The sequence below is a fragment of the Saimiri boliviensis genome, chromosome 9 (assembly GCF_048565385.1).
Source record: "Saimiri boliviensis isolate mSaiBol1 chromosome 9, mSaiBol1.pri, whole genome shotgun sequence".
NCBI lineage: Eukaryota > Metazoa > Chordata > Mammalia > Primates > Cebidae > Saimiri > Saimiri boliviensis.
Window position 1 is genome coordinate 115,526,866 of NC_133457.1, and position 20,450 is coordinate 115,547,315.

The 20,450-nt window shown below is 47.4% G+C and overlaps 1 protein-coding gene across 2 annotated transcripts in view; it reads right to left on the bottom strand.

Moving 5' to 3' along the window:
* The window catches only part of ZFP64 (ZFP64 zinc finger protein), a 110,187-nt gene that overhangs the window by 15,178 nt on the left and 74,559 nt on the right, over positions 1-20,450 (bottom strand). The window contains exons 1-4 of one of the 2 annotated variants that reach the window (XM_039479670.2): positions 18,695-19,239; positions 11,606-11,755; positions 10,688-10,750; positions 1,340-1,591 (exon numbers count right to left, since the gene is read on the bottom strand). In XM_039479670.2, the coding sequence (XP_039335604.1) occupies positions 1,340-1,591; positions 10,688-10,750; positions 11,606-11,755; positions 18,695-18,800 (571 nt within the window). In that variant the 5' untranslated portion in view covers positions 18,801-19,239. Of the gene's footprint in view, positions 1-1,339; positions 1,592-10,687; positions 10,751-11,605; positions 11,756-18,694; positions 19,240-20,450 lie in introns of those variants that run through there. The other variant, XM_074406665.1, reaches the window with a different exon arrangement.

Here is a 20,450-nt window from a genome sequence, read left to right on the forward strand (position 1 = left end):
AAGTTCAAAATCATTTCCCAACTTTTGAGGGCACTGTTCCTTTGTCTCCTGGGAGCCAATACTACAAGACATATTTTCAGATATAGATCTTCCCTGCCCACTCCCTTCCATCCTGATTGGAATCTTGTGAGCACTTTTACTCTCCTGGCCCCTGAGAATTGTGGACTTCATTTCTCACATGATTTTCAATTTTCACTCTATTTTCTTCTCATTTCCATTTTCTTTTATTCTTAGACCTGGTCAGAAACCAGACTTCAGGAATGGCTATTATTCTCAGTTCATTCACCCAATTTCCCCCACAATCTCTGAGAAATTAATGTTATAGCTAGTAATCCTAGTTTTATTTCATACCTCTTTGTTCTCATTATCTCTTCATAGGTCTCTATTTGGATGCAACATTTCTGTCAGTGGGCAGACGCCAAATAGAATGTGAAAATTACCCCAGTACTCTTTACTTCCAGGATTAGTTATTAGACTTGGCTCATTTTATTCCACTCATTTCCTATAAATGACTCATAATCCTTGGTTGACTATACTTGGGAGAGTAGACTGGTTTAATGATTAGACATGGATACCAGGGGTTTCACCTGCTACTGGGTTGGTTGGGCAGTTTTGCCAATAGGCCTTGGCTAGTGCCTCAAGCTTTGTGGCCCTGGCTGTCTACATGCTTGTTCCAAGCCCAGGGCTCTTGGGGCACTTGGATATTGTCTGGGAACATTGGCTCCCAACTGTATGGCTGCCTCCCATTTGTCTGTTGGGACACAGTTTTCTATACTCAATTTTAGACATCACTACATTCTTGTCTGCTCACCATTTTCCAGGAATTCACTGAAAAGTTTCAACTTGTGAGCATCATTATGAGCATCTCAAATCCCATTTTTATGTGCCACGATCACTTAGTCCTATTGTTATTTCAGTGGGGTTCCATAAAGGAGGGAAGGAGGTCCTAAGATTACAAGTTTGTGCTTTTAGTTATACTCAACTGATCTTGCTACATTTCCAAATTAAGCCATGCAGTCAATGTGTACATTTACTAAAACATCTAGTTTATAGGTCTGACTTCTCTGGGATACATCCTTGGCTTTCTGGTGGTTATGGTGGGTATCTACCCCCAGCTGGATTCTATACAGTCACGATATAAAACCCAGCTGTCAGTCGTATTTTGTCAAAAGCTGTTCCAGCAACAGAAAAATGACAAGCCTCACGATCATCACAGAAATTCCAAATTCTTATACTTCTACCACACCCAATCATTTAAGTTTCTTGTGTTGTTAAGTGAATGAAGGCTAAGAAATTAAAGAAAAAGTAAGAGACCGAGGTTTTCGGGCCAGGGACTCACCCGTGTGGGATCGCAGGTGGACGGTGAGCTGGCTGGAGTTGCGGCTGGCATAGGGGCAGAGCTGGCATTTGTACGGCCGCTCGTCCGAGTGGATCCGCAGGTGCTTCTTAAGGCTGCTGCTGTCCACGGCAGCGTAGTCACACAGGTGACACTTGTGTGGCTTCACACTGGTGTGGCACCGCATGTGCATGGTCAGGTTGTCCTTCCGGCTGAAGCACTTGTCACAGAACTCACACTTGTGTGGTTTGTCTCCTTCAAACACATAAGGAGTCAAAGTTAAGGGTCTTTTGGTCAAGGGAACTGCAGAGATTTGACCAAGATGGTAGCCTGAGCACATGGTGTGCCTCCTCCTGTCCAAATAACCGGACAGAAAGACACTGAAGTCTACATCAGCATTCTGGGAAACAAGAATGTATGCCATTCACTGGTGGCTCAGAGATCCTAAGGGACAGATTACATACATATCAGATTGATGGAGAAAATTATAGGCCAAACCCTATTTGGGAAAAATGGCAGTGGTTATAGAAGTGCTCAGGGTAAGAAGTGCCAGCTCTAGGGATCTCGGGCAGCTTCATGAACCACATGGCGAAAGGTCAGGTTGACCCCTTCCCTCTCACTTCTTCCAACCAGCAAGCAGCACAGCATCTCTCCCTAAGCTGTTGGTCAAAGGGTGCTAAGGTCAGAAAAAGAATACAAGGGCCTGGTAGTTGGAGATGCCATGGACAGCAGAGGACCACATACCCAGAATATTTCCATCCAGCCAGGTTTCACTATTACCCACTAGCCCAACAATTTCAGGCTGATCTTATCTAAATAAAAGTTAGTTTACCCAATAACCAAATGCTCGGGGAAAGCCAGAACCAGAAGGAGATGCCCAACTCAAGAATAACTTAGTTACTAAAGCCAAGGAAGGGCGTGAAATTACAGAAATGAAAACTATGGACATCAAAATAAAACTGCTAATAAGGTGACCAGCAAAAAAGGGTGTCAAATGACAGCTATTGGTGGACATGTCATCATACATTTGTCCAAACCCACAGAACATACAACACCAAGAGTGAACCTTGGTAGGTGTGGTGGCTCACACCTGTAATCCCAGTGCTTTGGGAGGCTGAGGTGGGTGAACCACTCATGCCCAGGAGTCCGAGACCAGCCTGGGCAATATGGCAAAACTGTCTTTACACAAAAAAATACAAAATATTAGCTGGATGTGGTGGTGCACGCCTGTAGTTCCAGCTACCTGGGAGGCTGAGGTGGGAAGATCACCTGAGCCCAGGAGGTTCAGGTTGTCAGTCGAGATCGTGCCACTGTATTCCGGACTGGGTGACAAAGCTAGACCCTGTCTCAAAAACAACAATGGACCTTCCTATAAACTATAGTCTTTGGTTGAGAATGTCGTGTCGGTGCAGGTTCATCTATCGTAAAAATGCACGACTCTGGGGAAGGATGTTGGTAATGCGGAAGGCTGTACATGTGTAGGAGCAGGGGGCATATGGGAAATATCTGTATCATTTTTGTTTTTAAGACAGAATCTCACTCTGTTGCCTAGGCTGGAGTGCAGTGGTGCAATCTTGGCTCACTACAACCTCCGCCTCCCTGGTTTAAGCAATTCTTCTGCCTCAGCCTCCTGAGTGGCTGGGACTACAGGCATCCACCACCATGCCCAGCTAATTTTTTGTATTTTTAGTAGAGATGGGGTTTCACTGTGTTAGCCAGATAGTCTCGATCTCCTGACCTCGTGATCTGCCCGCCACAGCCTCCCAAAGTGCTGGGATTACAGGCATGAGCCACACCACATCTGGCTGGAAATATCTGTATCTTCTGGTCTTTAGGTTCACTTTTGCTGTGAACTGAAAACTGCTCTCATAAAAAAAACCAAACCAAACCAAAAAACCATCTACTAAAAAGTCTTAGAAGTGAAAGATACAGCTAAAGAATCTCCCAAAAGGACAAGAGGGAAAAGATGCCAACAGGTAAGGCATGAAAGCTCATTCTAGACGGTCCAGGATAACACAGAGAAGAGTTATTTCCCGACACTAAAGACAGACATGCCTCTTATTTAGAAGCAGGGTGGTCCAATTTCAGAAGCCTACAAATGGTGAGATCTGGAAGCTTCCAGAAACAAAATCAGCAGAAAAATGCTCACATCAGCATAAACCTCCTCAGAATGGCAGATGCTAGCAAGACAGAAACAGGATCTTCAACGTTCTATAGCAACTGTTTTAATAGAATCTTTATTTTAAATTTTAAAATTTTCCTGGCAACTTTCATGTAATTAATAGACTCTTATACTTGAATTAGCATTCAGTGAGAAGAGGAGATAGTTGACATGACTTGGCATCACACTTAAAAAGCATACACCAGAATAAAAAGTAAGGGTGATGGTAAAGGTAACATAGGAATATAAGAAAATAGTACAATGGACAAAGTAGAGCTTTCAGATGAGAAAAAAACCACCATTAAAGCACTTGGGCACAATGGCTCACGCCTGTAATCCCAACACTTTGAGAGGATCACTGAAGTCCAGAAGTTTGAAACCAGCCTGGGCAACATACCAAGACTATTAACTCCACCAAAAAAAAAAAAATAAATAAATAAATTAAAAAAAAAAAGGATTAGCTGGGTGTGGTGGTATATCATTGTAGTCCCAGCTATTTGGGAGGCTCAGGTAGGAGGATCACTTGAGCCCAGGAGGTGAGCTCTGATTACAACACTGCACTCTAGCCTATGCGGCAGAACAAGAACTAGTCTCAAAGAAAAAAACCAAACATGGATAGCACAAAATAAAAATCACATCAAATATAAGATAACTAGATGCCTAACTAAATATTATAAACAAAAACGTAACACATCTCCCTCATAAAGATTTAAATTATAGGTCAGGTGCTGTGGCTCATGCCTGTAATCCCAGCATTCTGGGAGTCCGAGGCAGGAGGATTGCTTGAGGCCAAAAGGTTGAAGTTTGAGACCAGTCTGGGCAACACAGGGAGACCCTGTCGCTACTTTAATAAAGTTAAAAAATATATTTAAGTTAAATTAAGAAAAAAAAAGGTCTCTAAATTCTCTTTAGATACCTAAATCAAAGTGATAAGAACAGAATAGAAATTCTAGAAAAATGCTTTTAAAAAAGTACGAATATCAATTTTAACATTAGACAAAATAGAAATCATGGTGAAATTCATTAAACATTTCATATGGATGAGAGAATTCAGTATGCAGATAAAAGTCAGAATTTTATGCATGTAACATGGCTTCACAAACGGTTTTTCAAAAATGTCAGCTTGGAAGTTTTAGAATGTCTTTTAGGACAGTTTTTGTCAAAATTAGATTACAAACTCCAGAACTAGATAAGAGTTTTGTATTTCAAAACCTATAGCCTATAATGGCTTTAAAGAAGTTGGTAGACTGAAATTCATTTTTAACAAAATGCTGAAATCAAGTGAACAGTATGCAATTCAAGAAACAAGAGAAAAAATTGAGACTGCGTACAGCACTTGATCAACACAAGGAAAAAGGGAGCTTACAAAGGAAGGCTTAGGTCGCAAAGAGGCTACCAAGAGACCAGGGTTCTTCATCTCAACACTATTGGCAATTCTCTACTGTTCGGTGCTTCCTTCTGCACTGTAGGCTGTTCAGCAGGATCCCTGGCCTCTACCCACCAGATGCCAGTAGGACCCTTCCTTCCCTAGTTGTGACAACCAAAGATGTTTCCAGATATCGTCCCCTTGGGAGGCAAAATTTTAGTCATTCCAATAGACTTCGGAAAAGCAGAAGGGGACTAAAGATAGACACTATCAATGGTGACTATTAAACTGAACTTCACCCCAATAAATTTAGCAGACTCAGTAAGATGGGTGATGGTCCAGGAAGAGGTAACACTGCAAAGTCTGGATTAAAAGATTGAAAACAGGCTGGGCACAGTGGCTCATGCCTGTAATCCCAGCACTTTGGGAGGCTGAGGCAGGAGGATCACTTGAGGTCAGGAGTTTGAGACCAGCCTGGCTGACATGGTGAAACAGTGTCTCCACTAAAAATACAAAAATCAGTCAGGCATGGTGGTGCAAAGCTGTAATCCCAGCTACTCAGGAGGCTGAGGCAGGAGAATCACTTGAACTTGGGAGATAGAAGTTGCAGTGGGCCAAGACTGCGCCACTGTACTCCAGCCTGGGTGAGAGCAAGACTCTATCGCTCCAAAAAAAGAAACAGACTGGTAACAATGAAAAATGATGTTAAAGATCTACTCCCTAAGGTAAATTGTTTATTGTTCTCAAGTATTTGCTCTAACTTCAGGGGAGAATTATGCTTCCCTGTCCCAATAGCCTCTGTTTTGGGCATGACTTACTTTGGCTAGTGAAATATGACAGAAAGTGACAAGAATTGTTGTCAAGGGCCACTGGGTGGTTCCTCACACTGGTTTCTCTTGCCCAAGAAGCCCTGCAGTGTTCCAAGTCAGGAGTTTTTTTTATTTTTATTTTTTTTTAGACAGAATCTCACTGTCACCCAGGCTGGAGTGCAGTGGCGTGATCTCAGCTCACTGCAACCGCTACCTCCCAGGTTCAAGTGATTCTCCTGCCTCAGCCTCCTCAGTAGCTGGGATTACTGGTGCCCGCCACCACGACTGGCTAATATTTGTATTTTTAGTAGAGATGGGGTTTCACCATGTTGGCCAGGCTGGTCTTGAACTCCTGACTTCAGGTAATCCACCTCTCTCAGCCTCCCAAAGTGTTGGGATTACAGGCGTTAGCCACTGCACCTGGCCATCAAGAGATTTTTATCTGGGGCGTATAAAATTTCAGGGGTCTAGGACCTTACATGGGAAATGATTACATTTTTATCTTCCCTACCTCTAACCGCAGTTTAGCATTGCCTCCAATTACAAATGTAGGCAACAAATCACACTGATAACAGCACGGGAGACCCTTGTCAATGGACATGAAATGTGGTCGTACCACATTACATTCGCTGTAGTTCTCCAAATGATGACTTATGCTCATCACTTTTGCAATTAGGGTAGTTAACATGCTAGCCACTAACTCCTGACATTAAATTCAGGGCTTCTCTGGGAATCCTGTGCATACTAATCACCCGGGCTTGGGAGGGTCTCATCAAGATGCAGATTCTGATTCAAGAGGTCTGCGGTGCAGGGGTGCACCAAGCTGCCAGCTGATGTGGACATTTCTGGTCTTTGTACCACAGTTTGGGTAGTAAGGGTTTAAAGTATGAAAACTGCATATGTAACATCGATGACCAAATCATAATATGGTTTTTAAAAATGTGATACATCTTATTAGATATAAAGACATCTTTTTGAGAAGAGTCCATCCAAATTGCCATGAGTGCATAGCAGAAGGAAGGTCAAGAATGCCTTTGCCTGGCTGTTCTGGTCGGAGGCAGAACTGCCAACTGGGTCCTGGAGAGAAGACCGTAAGGAACGCGGCTGGGGCTGACCGTGGGGGACAGTGGCGTATACGGAGTAGTCTTTGGTTGTCACTGATGTTGACTTTGCTATCTCAGCCTAATCTACGCCTCCTCCTGTGCTTCTACGGATTGGAGCGGAGAGGGGATTGTGTGGAAGTTCTACCAAACTTTCAAGGAAAGACATTTCCATAGTCAGCTGCTTCACAGCATAGAGCAGGGGTCCCCAAACTTTTTACACAGGGGGCCAGTTCACTGTCCCTCAGACCGTTGGCGGGCCGGACTATGCAAGGTGTGACATCCTTCACAGCCAGCGCTGCTGCCTCCACTATCCCAGACAGCGGTGTACAGTGTCACAGGCCCAGCACCGCCTCCAGTGCTGTATACAGGGATGGCGGTGATCAGCCTGTGACACTGTGTATACAGCGTCCTGGACATCTGCAGCAGCGGTGGGCCTCTTCTGTGGGAAGCCCACTGCTGCATGTTTCCCCTATTATAAGACACCTTCTAAAAATAAGACAGCCCCCATCTTTTGGGGGTAAAATTAATATAAGACAAGGTCTTATATAATAGGGGAAACAGGGCGTGTAGTAATGCAGGGGGAGACTTTTGGGCAAAGGGAGGTTATAGGGGCCATTATGTTGTTATACATTTGGGGGAGTATGGGGGCCACTGTCCTGTGTAGTAATGGTTATAGTGTTTTGCCTTTCTTCCTACTTCTGCTGTTATTTCACACTGCTTCCGGTGATGTGGGGCAGCGCAGTGGCAGACCGCGTGCGTCCCGCGTCACCGGTAGTGCTGTATGTGAGCGACGCCGTGCTTCGCATCCGCATCCTGGGCTCCTCTCACTGACCACCAATGAAAGGGGGGGCCACATGCGGCCTGACGGCCGTAGTCTGGGGACCCCTGGCATAGAGAAAGATTGCGTCAGCTCACATTATAACAGCGACCTGACACCAATGCCAAATGAAGAAATACAGAGTGGGATAAAAACACAGACATAAATCAATCTCTTCTATGAAGCTAAATAAATGCCACAGGACCATCTAAGCTAGTGATATCGGTGGGGGGAAGGGTGGCTCATGCCTGTAATCCCCACACTTTGGGAGGCCAAGGCAGGAGGATCCCTTGAGGCAGGAGTTTGAGACCAGCCTCGACAACATAGTGAGACTTCATCTCTACAAAATTAAATAAAATTAGCTGGGTGTCATGGGCATGCCTGCAGCCCCACCAACTTAAGAGGCCGAGGCATGAGGATCACTTGAGCCTGATCACCTTCCAGCCTGGGTGACAGAGCAAAACCTTGACTCAAAAAAAAAAAAAAAAAAAGGAAAATGCAATCCATTTGAAACACAACCACTATTCCCAACTAAACACACACCTCAGAAAACCAACCTCAGAAGGCTAAGAATAAACTTGAATGCCATGAGTGATCTTGTCCAAAGTCCCAGGGATTCTAACCCTACAGTGACGGCAACATCAAAGCATGCCCAGAAGGAGTAAGACAGACGATTTGTTTTGACTGCTACTTTTCAATGTGAACTGAAGCACCAGCGCCAAGGCACACAAGGTCAGGTATAATGTCAGAAAGAGAAAACTCATTTGCATATGTTAATTAACTTAGGCGATCCAAAAGAACTACATGTTAGAATCCCTGCCTCCCACTTAGAGCTGGGTCAGAGACATGCTGACCTTTTCCCCTCTTCTCTTGGTAACAGAACCTTCTTTGCAGCTGGGTACCCGGCTACACAGGGGCAAACTGCCTTTTCCCAGCCTTCATATCCACAGCTGGGGGTGGCCATGTGATTAAGTTCTGGCCAAATAGGTAAGCCTACGTGATGTGCCTTTAGGGTGGCAGGAGGCCACTGTGGAGCAGGCTAACAAGAGCTGAACCCTTGGGATGACCAAGCAATGCAGGAGTCTGGGTCCCTGAAACCACGGGGCTGGTGCCACCCCTGCCTGATCACTTAACATCTGGAACATCATTGGGCTGAAAGACTTTGGCTTTAAACTACCATTATTTGAGTCCCACTAGTCACAGGGGATGCTACTTCTGGGTCATGCCCCAAGGGAGGAATACCAGGCGGCCCCCATACCTCTTCTCCTACTTTCCATTAGTTCAATTCAGAGAACTAAAGCCGTCACCTTGAACCCAGTGAAGCAGCCTCCATTTCCTTACACTAGGAAGGTGCATCTGCTTCCCCGACTCCAGAACAACACCTTACCTTCTATGTCCTGGATCCCCAGCATGCCCTGCACTACCTCAAGGAAACATTAACCCAGCTCCTGTGCCTCTCTTGGGTCGACCCCAGCACTGCGGATGTTGTGGGCCTTTAGTTCTTGTGAAGGCTAGCTTGTGAATGTTAAGATTCTTGACCTCCGCCCGCCGAACGGCAGTAGCCTAGCCCCAGTTGAGAACAATCGCTCAAGTTATTTTCAGGATTGAGTTACCCACCCTGAAATTCCTTAATCTGAGCTGTCTCATCTTTCCTCAAAGGGCCCCACAAATCTGCATGCTTTTACTGCCATCATCATCCTGGTAGCCTGTCTTCCAAGGTGAAGGATCAAGCTTCTCCTTGCTAACACGCTTGCCATGATCCACTGTCCCCAGGTAAAAGTGGCCATTTCTTCTGTGATAGCACAATGCCCATCTTTCTGGACAGAGACAGCTGTCTTTGTCCAGAAAGCTCTGTTGTCTCAGTGAACGGGCTCCAGAGGCTCATCTGGGCATGTGTTGCCCTCTTAAAACCATTCCTCATGTCCCCTTGACGCTTGGTATGGACATGACTAAGTCTTGCTCATGTTCCCCTAGGTCACAAGGGCTACTGCTTCTGGGTCACAGCCCCAAGGAGGCATGCCGTGGCCTGCTTCCATTGCCCACTGGTTAAGAGACGCTGAGAATTAGAGTGGTTGCCCGGGACCCAGAGGCTAAGCCACATATCCAGGATGGCAGAGCCACTGGACCAGCTGTCGACTATGTGATGCTGAAGTTGTACTTGAGAAATAAACCAGACTACGTTTAAGCCACTGAGAGTGGTTTCTGAAAGAACAAACCAATATCCTTGCTCAAACATGCAAGTATAGGATTTGTATTACAAACTAAGGGTCGCCAAAGTGTTTTATAAAGGGCAAGACAGCATTTTAGGCAGGATGGGCATGGTGGCTCACGCCTGTAATCCCAGCACTTTAGGAGGCTGAGGCGGGTGGATTGCCTGAGGTCAGGAGTTCAAGACAAGCCCAGCCAACATGGTGAAATCCTGTTTCTACTAAAAATACAAAAATTAGCTGGGCATGGTGGCGGGCACTTGTAATCCCAGCTACTCAGGAGGCTGAGGCAGGAGAATCACTTGAACCAGGGAGGTGGAGGTTGCAGTGAGCTGAGATTGCACCATTGCACTCCAGCCTCGCTGACAGAGCAGGAGACTCTGTCTCAAAAAAAAAAAAAAAAAAAAAAAAAAAAAAAAAAAAAAAAAAGATAGTATTTTAGGCTTTGTGTGCCCCACAGTCCCTGTAGTAACTACTCTGTGCTTATAGGGCCAGAAAGCTGCAAACAACAGATAAACCAAGGAGCATGCCAACAGGCTGGAGCTGCCCTGGGAGTCTGTAGACTCCTGGTATAGATCATGGCACTCCTTTGCTTCAGCACATCTTATTTTTCTTCTCAGCAGCTGGCTGCCCTAAAAAAAAAAAGTACCTTTAAGAAGCCACCTTATGACTCTTCTAAGATGACTATAGCCATTGGTCTGTGTGGCTCTGGCAAACTCTTTATCTTCATGTCACGCCCCTTTTACTCCTTCTCCCAAGCCCACCCCACTAGACTGTTTCATGAGGCAGATGAGGCAGAGATCGCCCGTTCATTACTGTGTCCCCAGCACTTAATTCACATTCACTTCCTATCTTCTCACTGTGCTGTTGAATAGAATGGATACCTACCCGTGTGGATTCTAAGATGGCGGTCCAAGTCTTTCATGCCATGGACAGTTTTGAAGTGGCAACCTAGAAAAGAAAAAAATATATATATTTTTTGAGAGAGGCAGTGGCATAATCTTGGCTCACTGCCACCTCTGCCTCCCGGGTTCAAGTGATTCTCCTGCCTCAGTCTCCTGAATAGCTAGGATTACAGGTACATACCACCACATCTGGCTAATTTTTGTGTTTTTGGTGGAGACAGGGTTTCACCATTTTGGCCAGGCTGGTCTCGAACTCCTGACCTCAGGTGATCCACCCACCTCGGTCTCCCAAAGTGCTAGGACTATAGGTGTGAGCCATCACGCCGGGCCTGAAAATACAAAGCTTCAAACAGAACCTCAGTTGAGTGCGGTGGCTCATGCCTGTCATCCCAGAGCTTGGGAGACCAAGGTGGGAGGATCACTTGAGGCCAGGAGTTTGAGACCAGCCTGGACAACATCGACAGACCCTCACCTCCATAAAAAAAAAAAGTTACCCAGACATGGTGCATGCCTGTAGTCCCAACTACTCAGGAAGCCGAAGAGGGACGATCACATGCACTCAGTGAGTTGGCGACTGCAGTCAGTTATAATCATACTACGTACTATATTCCAGCCTTAACACAGCAAGACACCATCTTGGGGGAAAAAAAGCATGTCTGTAAATGTACAACCTCAAGATGGAAGCTACTATGAATCTGATGTTCTGGTAAGTGCCATGCTGAGCTCTGGATGCTACAAGGACTCTTAGGGCCCCAGGGAAGGCTGTGTGTGCTGATGTGGGTGGTCGTGTGTTGACAGCATGCAAGAGTAAGAGGAGCAGTCAGCAAGAGGATTCACAGAGGCCCTGCTTATCAGTGCTTGAAACGGAGAAGCGGCTCAGCACGCCGGGTTTTCTTCTTACCTGGGTAGCAACAGTTGAATGTCCTCTCTCCAAGGGTGGCCGTCTGTTCCCTTGACTCTGAGGCAAGAGTGAGGACAGGGGCCTTCTGAGGGTCACTGCTTTCAGTGGAGAGGCAGGTCGCTTTTGGAACATCATTATCAAGTTCCGAAGCTGAAATCGAGGCAAGAGGTTTTGCTTAGTTTCTCAACTATAACCACCATGCTGAGTTTCAGAATACAGTAGGTTTGGGCCTATTTCACCTCCCTTCACCTTTCCAGAAAAAGTTTACAACATGAAAGCCATGTATGCTCTAACTAGTCTTGCAAAAGTCCTTTTCTCCTTACTACAGTTTCCAAGAAGGACAAGGGTCAGGACACTGTCACATAACCGGGAAACTGGCAAAATCCAGACTAAAAAAAACTTAACATTTGTTGAGTACTTCTTAAATGGTATGAAAAACTAGTTTTTTAAAACAATCCATCACAGGCTGATATTTCTGTCAAATATAAGCACAAATTAGGAGAGAGGTGGAATAAGACACAAAAGAGCCCAAATATCATTAGATAGAGCAAAAAGCTGGATGCCATGGCAATGTCAGGTGTTTTTGTTTTTTGTTTTTTTGAGATGGAGTCTCAGTCTGTAGCCCAGGCTGGAGCGCAGCGGCGCAATCTTGGCTCACTGTAACCTCTGCCTCCCAGGTCCCAGTTCAAGCAATTCTCCTACCTCAGCCTTCCAACTAGCTGTGATTACAGGCACGAGCCACCATGCCCAGCTAACTTTTGTATTTTTTAGTAGAGATGGGGTTTCACCGTATGGGTCAGTCTGGTCTTGTGCTCCTGACCTCGTGATCCACCCGCCTCAGCCTCCCAAAGTGCTAGGATTACAGGCGTGAGCCACCGCACCCGACCCTTTTTTTTTTTTTTTTTTTTTTTTAAAAAAAGATGTTTACTCTGGATTTCTTATTTGTTTTGCCTCAGTTCAGCAAAAGGTCACAGGCCACACATCACTGATCTCCAGGATAAAACACAGTTGTTTCAACAAATAACTTGAAAGAAGAAAGATGGTTTGTAGGGACATGGATGAACCTGGAAACCATCATTCTCAGCAAACTGACACAAGAACGGAAAATCAAACACTGCATGTTCTCACTCATAGGCAGGTGTTAAACAATGAGAACACATGGACACAGGGAGGGGAGCATCACACACTGGGGTCTGTAGGGTGAAAATAGGGGAGGGACAGCAGGGGGTGGGGAGGTGGGGAGAGATAGCATGGGGAGAATTGCCAGATACAGGTGACGGGGAGGAAGGCAGCAAATCAGACTGCCAGGTGTGTACCTCTGCAACAATCTTGCATGTTCTTCACATGTATCCCAAAACCTAAAAGGCAAAAAAAAAAAAAAAAAAAAAAAGAAAGAGAGAAGGAAAGACAGATGGAAGAAAAAAACCAAAGATTGAGAGACTTGAGATGATTGACAATATCGGGACTCAACTTGCCTCCCGATTAGAATATACAGGAAAAGCTATTTGAGATAGAAGTGTGCTCACTCACTGAAGGGGTTTTACACTTGTGTGTGAAAATGGAATTTGAGTTTAAAAAGCATTCCCATAGTCTAAGGATGAATGCTGAAACATTTACAAGTTGTATGAATGCAAGTTTTTCTGCAAAATAATCCACGGGGAGAGCTGGCATAAGGAGAAATGAAGGTGGCCACATGCTACTGGTCACAGTGGATCAAGGGCTATGTGAGAGTTCACTGCATTATTCTATTTTTAGGAGGGTCGGACCATGTGAAATTGCCATTTTTGTTAGCCAAAACGGTCAAAAAATTTCAGGTTTCAACCTAATATGTAGGTTTTAAGATTTCTATAGCAAAGATTAAGTACTCCTAGAAGATTCTGAAATAACTTATCTCAAAATAGACTTAAATCCAAAAGGAAAAAAGGTCCTATTAGTGTATGAAAATGTTTTCTTGAAGTAGTGTTTCACTCTGTTGCTCAGACTGGAGAGCTGTGGTATGATCTCGGCTCACCGCAACCTCCGCATCCTGAGTTCAAGTGATTCTCCTGCCTCAGCCTCCCGAGTAGCTGGGATTACAGGTGTGCCATATCACTCCTAATTTTTTGCATTTTTAGAGACAGGGTTTCATCATGTTGGCCAAATGGGTCTCGAACTCCTGACCTCAAGTGATCCGCCCGCCCTGGTCTCCACAAGTGTTGGGATTATAGGTGTGAGTCACCGTGCCCAGCCATCTGAAGCCTTAAAAAATTGACTGGCTTATGAATTACAGGTCAAGGTATGGAACTTTCTGTCCCAAGATTATAAGGTGAATTTCACTTTTAAAAAATTTTGTTTTTTAGAGACAGGGTTTCAACATGTGGGCCAGGACGGTCTCAATCTCTTGACCTTGTGATCCACCGGCCTCTGTCTCCCAAAGTGCTAGGATTATAGGCGTGAGCCACTGCACCTTGCCTTTTTTTTTTTTTTTTTAAAACAGTAGATCCATGCAATTTTTATTTGGAAGTTTTTGAGATGAAGTCTTGCCCTGTTGCCCAGGTTGGAGTGCAGTGGTACCATCTCAGCTCACCGCAACCTCTGCCTCCTGGGTTCAAGCAATTCTTCCACCTCAGCCTCCCCAGTAACTGGGATTACAGGTGTGTGCCACCATGCTCTACTCGTTTTTTGGTATTTTCTTTTAGTAGAGACGGGGTTTAACCATGTTGACCAGGCTGGTCTCGAACTCCTGACTTTGTGGTCCACCTGCCTCGGCCTCCCAGTGTTGGGATTACAGGCATGAGCCACTGTGCCCGGCCAGACTTCACTTTTATTGAGAGGTTTCTGGGGGTAAAGGAATCTTAGCATGAGAAGTTCTAGAGCACAGTGGTGAGGGCTTCAGCTTTAGGCAGAGGGTTTGCTCAGCTATGTGCTGTGGGGACTACTGGTGAGCTACTTAACCCTTCCGAGCTTCAGTTTACTAGTTTGCAAAAGGAGGTAATATACGTGTTGCAAAGTTAAACGTAAAAAAAACGTAAGTTCTCAGTACGGTGCCCAGTCTGAGTTGAGTAAATGCTCATCATTGTGTGTCTTCAGATGTCACACGTTAGGGGGACTACAGATGTCACGTCATAGAAGTTGTGCTCAAAGACCCTTAACAAATGATCTAGTCCCATGGGGGCCATTCTACCACCAGAGGACACTCAGCGATGCCTGGGAACTTTTTTTTTTTTTTTTTAATGTTTACTTTTTGGAGATAGAGTCTTGCTCTGTCGCATAGGCTGGAGTGCAGTGGTGTGATCTCAGTTCACTGCAACCTCTGCCTCCTGAGTTCACGCGATTCTCCTGCCTCAGCCTCCCGAGTAGGTACATGCTACCGTGCCCAGCTAATTTTTGTGTTTTAGTAGAGAAGGGGTGTCACCATGTTGGCCAGGTTGGTCAACACACTAGGATTACAGGTGTCACTGTGCCTGGCCCAACATTTTTCAATTGTCATAATTTTGTTTGCATGCATGTGTGAGAGTGGCATCCAGTCGTTCAAGGCCAGGGATGTTGCTAGATATCCTATAACATGTAGGACAGCCCCCACAAGGAAGCAATGCAGCCTCAAAGGTCAGCAGGGCTAGGGCTGACAAAGTCTGCACTAGTCCTATTCCCAGTGTTTCTTCCAAGTGTAATCCTGACACTATCTGTGTCATAGTCACCTAGATCATGGCTTCAGTGTTGTTTCCCAGGCCTTATCCTAGACTCACTGAAAACTTAGGGCAGGGGGAAGGGTGGTAGTGTGGATCAAGTAGAGGTAGATTTCAGGGACTTCTATTTTTTTTTTTTGAGACAGGGTTTCACTCGGTCACCCAGGCTGGAGTGCAATGGCATGAATGTGGCTCACTGCAACCTCTGCCCCCCAGGCTCAAGCCATCCTCCTACCTCAGCCTCCGGAGTAGCTGGGACCACAGGTATGCACCACACCTGGCTAGTTTTTGTATTTTTTGCCAATGGTTCTCAGACATGAGCGTGTATCAAAATTGCCTAGAAGGCTGCTTAAAACCCAGGTGGCATGAACACCCCCTTTGCAGTTCCCGATTAAGTAGGTCTAGGGTGGAGCCGGTGATTTTTCACTTTTAACAAGTTCTCAATTGATGCCCATGCAGGTCTGGGAACCATACTTTGGAGACTTCTGCTCCGAGGGCAAGAAACTGGCTCAGATGCTCAAGGCTGTAGGACTGGAAGTTTTCAGCCCATTGGAACCTATGCTCACTAGATCTGCAGCCCATCCTATGGCCCTCAGGGGAAGACAGAAACAAAACTACTTAGCAACTCACATACTAGAAAACCATTAAACTCTTGAGGGTTTTAACTCCACAGAAGTCAAGCAAGACTGAAAACAGTCTAAGTGAGGCGCTGTATAACAAAGTGGTTTTGGGGAACAGACTGGGGAGCCAGCTGGCAAGTTTCAAATTCCAGTTTATTACACAATCTTGATCTGGTCGCCCAGGTTGGAGTGCAATGGCATGATCTTGGCTCACTACAACCTCCGCCACCCGGGTTCAAGTGACTGTCTTGCCTCAGCCTCCTGAGTAGCCAGGATTACAGGTGTGTACCACCATACCTGGCTAACTTTTGTATTTTTAGTAAAGACGGGGTTTTACCATGTTTGCCAGGCCTCCTGACCTCATGATCTGCCCGCCTCGGCCTCTCAAAAGTGCCGATATTACAGGTGTGAGCCACTGCACCTGGCCTCAAATTCCAGTTTTATCACTTATTGGTTGCCCCCTGGGTAAGCTATTCAACTTCCCTGTTCCTCAGTTTCCACATCTGTCAAATGGGGATTATGGCCCCTGTTCTCAATGGCTTAGATGAAGTTCTTTACTATATGTAAGAGAACCTTGCGTATTAGTCAACACTGTATAAATGTTATTAGTGTTATTCACTGATATACGCACATAAGATTCTACCAGATTCTCGGGGAGAAAAGTGCGTTTTCAAAGAAACTAGATAATAAAAGAGGTGAGTTAAAGGATGACCCAGATAAAGACTCTGATAGGGAGGTGTGAGGGGCCTCAAAAAGGTTTCTTTTACATTTAGACATCCAGGAAACGGAGGAAGGACTGAAGCCCACTCTCCTGGGAAAGTAGGGGTGGGCCACATTTAAAAACACCCACAATTCGAAAGCAGGTTACCATAGCCAGTGTTTTAACCACCGGGGAACGGATGAAGTTCCCTCAGTAAGGTTCCTCCCACCCCTCTGTCATTTTATTGGTGGTGATGGGAAGTCTAATTACTTTCCACTGTATTTTCCTCCAAAAGCTACTCGAGTTGCAAAGACACCTGCAAATTAAGAGTGGCCCAGCCTTAGTAAAACATACCCCCTTGCCAGTGTCGAGAGCAGACCAAAGATGCTAGGATACAACCTCAGTTGGAAGACTGCTTCCTCCCCCTCCTCCTCCCCCCACCAGGTGGGGGCTGGAGTTCCAGCACACTTCTAGGCAGGCAGACTTTGCATCCTGCTCCCACAAGAAGGCACCTCAGTACTCCACGACGCACAACACCCTCCCCGTGCCCAAAACGCCGGGTGCAGCTCCGGAAGGCGCCTCGCAGTGTTGGCTGCAGGAATCAAAAGTAGCTCAGTGCACTGACTTTCAACTCCAGCCCGGGGTTATTCAGCAATTCTTTTCTATAAACATCCCCAGAACCTCCCCGACTTCCCCTAGACGCAGAGAATCAACAAGAGCCCCGCCCCTGGCCCTAGGGGGCTTGGTCCTGTAAGTCTTACCTCCCTATCTCTATCCCAGGGCACGAGGGTGATTATGCCATCCTAGTTATGGTAGCTCCACCCGAACAAGCTTTATTTTAACATTTAAACTCTTAATTTAGTGGAGCCTTCATTAATCTACTCCCCACCACCACCTCTTCCGGAAGGTGTGGTCAAAACCCACCAGACCGACTGTTCTGGAAGTTGGTGCGGAAGCTACAGAGCCCGCGTCTCTGGAGCTGAGAGGCCTCCCCAGAGAGGGGACCCAATATCCCCCTTTCCGCCCGCGCCAGGAAAGAGCCGGGGAGAGGAGGAAGTCGAGTTTCAACTCCTTTCCCTACTCCCTTAAAGGAAAGGGCTCGGCTAACCACGAGGAGCTGGTAGGCAGAAGAGAAAGTAGGAACCTGCAATGTCTTAATCCAAGCGCAAGACAAGCAGAAAGGGAAGCGCTTTAGAAATGCAGATTCCCCAACCCCACCCCGAGATTCCAGTGGAGGCAGGGTGTCCCGAGGCGCAGGAGTCATCTGGCGAGCCACCAAAGCTCCCCTCTCGCAGGCTCTTCTGAAGCAGAGGATCCCCGAACGAGAAACGCTGCCTAGGGAGCTTAGGGTAGCCAAGAATCTCCTTGCTACACATCGTGTCCACGTGGCAGCCAAGGAGGGGGTGCGGGTCCGCCTGCTAAGTGCGACAGTATCACCGCTCTGCCCCCACCATGGCTCTCACTTCGCTCAGATAAAACGCAGAGCTCTTACCGGGGCTCACGGCCGCCCCCCATCCCCGGCAGTCTCCTTCCCCCGCCCATCACCTCTCCGGCCTCCCCAGATCTCTCGGGCTACAGCAGCGCTGGCGTTCCCTCGGCCTGGAATGCTCTTCCCCCCAGCTACCTGCACGAATCCCCACTCCCATCCTTCGGGTCTTCACTCGGAGGTCCGCTCCTCCGTGAGGCCTTCCCTAGACAACGCATTTGAAACGTAACCCCACGGCAAGGAGCCACCTTCCAGGCGAGCAGCCGAAGACTGGTGCCAAGGAGGCCGGGAACTCGGGTGCCCGCGCACCCCGAAAATAGTGTAAGGGGTCCTCAGAGCATCCTTCCAGCGTGTTTGGGAGGCAAACTCGTAGACCAGCTAGCTGTTGAGAAGAGTGGCTGGAGGGATCCAGGCGGGGAGGGGTACCGTTGACTCGCGGAGGCTGTAATTTACAAAGGCGGGGGCGGGGACGCCCAGGTCCGAGTCCCAGGACTCCGCGCCGCACTCTTCGCCAGCCCTTCCAGCCCCCCTCCCCCGGTCCCCGTATGCGCGCGGGTCCGGAGAACCTTAGAACACCAGCCCTCAGCCCCAGGGCGGGGCTCCCGCACCGCTACTTACCGGGCTCCCCAGCCACCTGCGGGGCCACCTCCTCGCACTCCCCGCGCACAGGCCGCGGCTCCTCGGAGTTGAGGTGCTGGGGCTTAGTCTGCTTGCGCCGCGACATGGCGCGAGGACGGGGCTCCCGGCGCGTCCCTAGGAGTGGCCTACTTCACACAACGAATTCCCGGAGTTCGGAAATTAACCCCCTTCAGCGGGAGCGCGCATGTCCCAGCAATTCTGCTCATCAGCCGAGCAGGGCGATTTATCAAGAGTCCTGACAGCTGATTGGCCTAGAGCCAAGACCCCAGGGGTCCCGAGGACTTGCGGTCCGCGCCCGGGCAGCCCGCGCCACCTGGGAGCTCGTTAGAAATGCAGACTCTCGGGCTCCACCCCAGACCCGCTGAATCAGAATCTGCATTTTAACAAGATCCCCAGGTGATTCTCATGCACATTAAAGTTTGAGAAACCGTGTCTGCATTTTAACGAGATCCCCAGGTGATTCGTTTGCCCATTAAAATTTCAGAAGCGCAGCTCTCCTCCAACTTTAATGCGCGTACGAGTCACTGGGGATCTCGTTAAAATGCAGATTCTGACTCAGTGGGTCTGGGGTGGGGCCTGAGCTCCTGTATTTCTAACGAGCTCCCAGGTGGCGCTGTGGCTGCCGCGCTACACAGGCTGTGCTTTTAGATTCGGACTTAATTGGTTTGGGCTGGAACCTGGGCACTGGGATATATTTTAAAGGCCGTCTCCCCGCCGCTCATCAGCCCCATCACGCACACAGGTTATTCTGAGTGCTTCCGAGCTGAGAAGCACGACCTCCACTCCTGGTTCTCAGCCCTGGCTGCACACCCAAATTTAAATTTTAAATGAGACCAGAGTGTCTCCAACTGCAGGGAGAACATGTTCCTGGAGGAGCCGGTTAAAAATACAGATTTCGAAAGTTCTGGATTCCGGTGGCCGAGGCCAGGAATGTGTATTTTTATCCACGAGCGTCCGCTCCCGCCTGGTGACTCGGACCATACACTCTCGGACCACACAGGAGAGCTTCTGGGGCCAACCCGGCGCAGGCCCCGCCCGGCAGGTGACAGAGGCGCTGTCCTCGGGGGGTTGAGCTAATTAGCGTTCGTGCTCAGAATGGCTGGGACCCTGATGAGACCCGAGGGAGACCCTTCCTGGCACCACGTAAGTGACATCCAACGGGGATCAAGAAAGCCACCTACAGCCCCCAGGTGTTTACTTTCTTCAGATTGGGGAGTTACTTAAGACAGGGCTGTGCCCCAAGCTTGCCCGAACCTGAGAATCACGTGGGGGCCCTTGTTTCAAAAAGACCCAGCCAGGCTCAGCTCGAGTTTTGGGGGCGGGGCCTGAGAATCTGTATTTTTAACGCGCCGCTTTTGAGTTTTACCGGGTGGTCCTGGGGGGTCAGCAGCGTCTGAAATGCGCCGTCTGTGAGGTTACCTTTGGCGAACCCCAGGGCAGGGCTTGCGAGAACAGCATTTTGGCTTGTTTCCATTTCTCAAAATCTGACCTGTTTTCCTCAAACTCCCCCTTGATTTTCAGGTTGTGAATCGACTTAGGAATGTTTGTGTAATGCCGGCTGAAGTCACTTCAGGTTAAATTTCCAATACTTAAACTTCTTAAAAAAACACAAAAAACTTCGTCTTTTTTGGGATGTATGTGTAGTTACACGTATCTGTAAAGACATTTCAAAATATACACGCGTGGCCAGGGGCGGTGGCTCACACTTGTAATCCCAGCACTTTGGGAGGCCGAG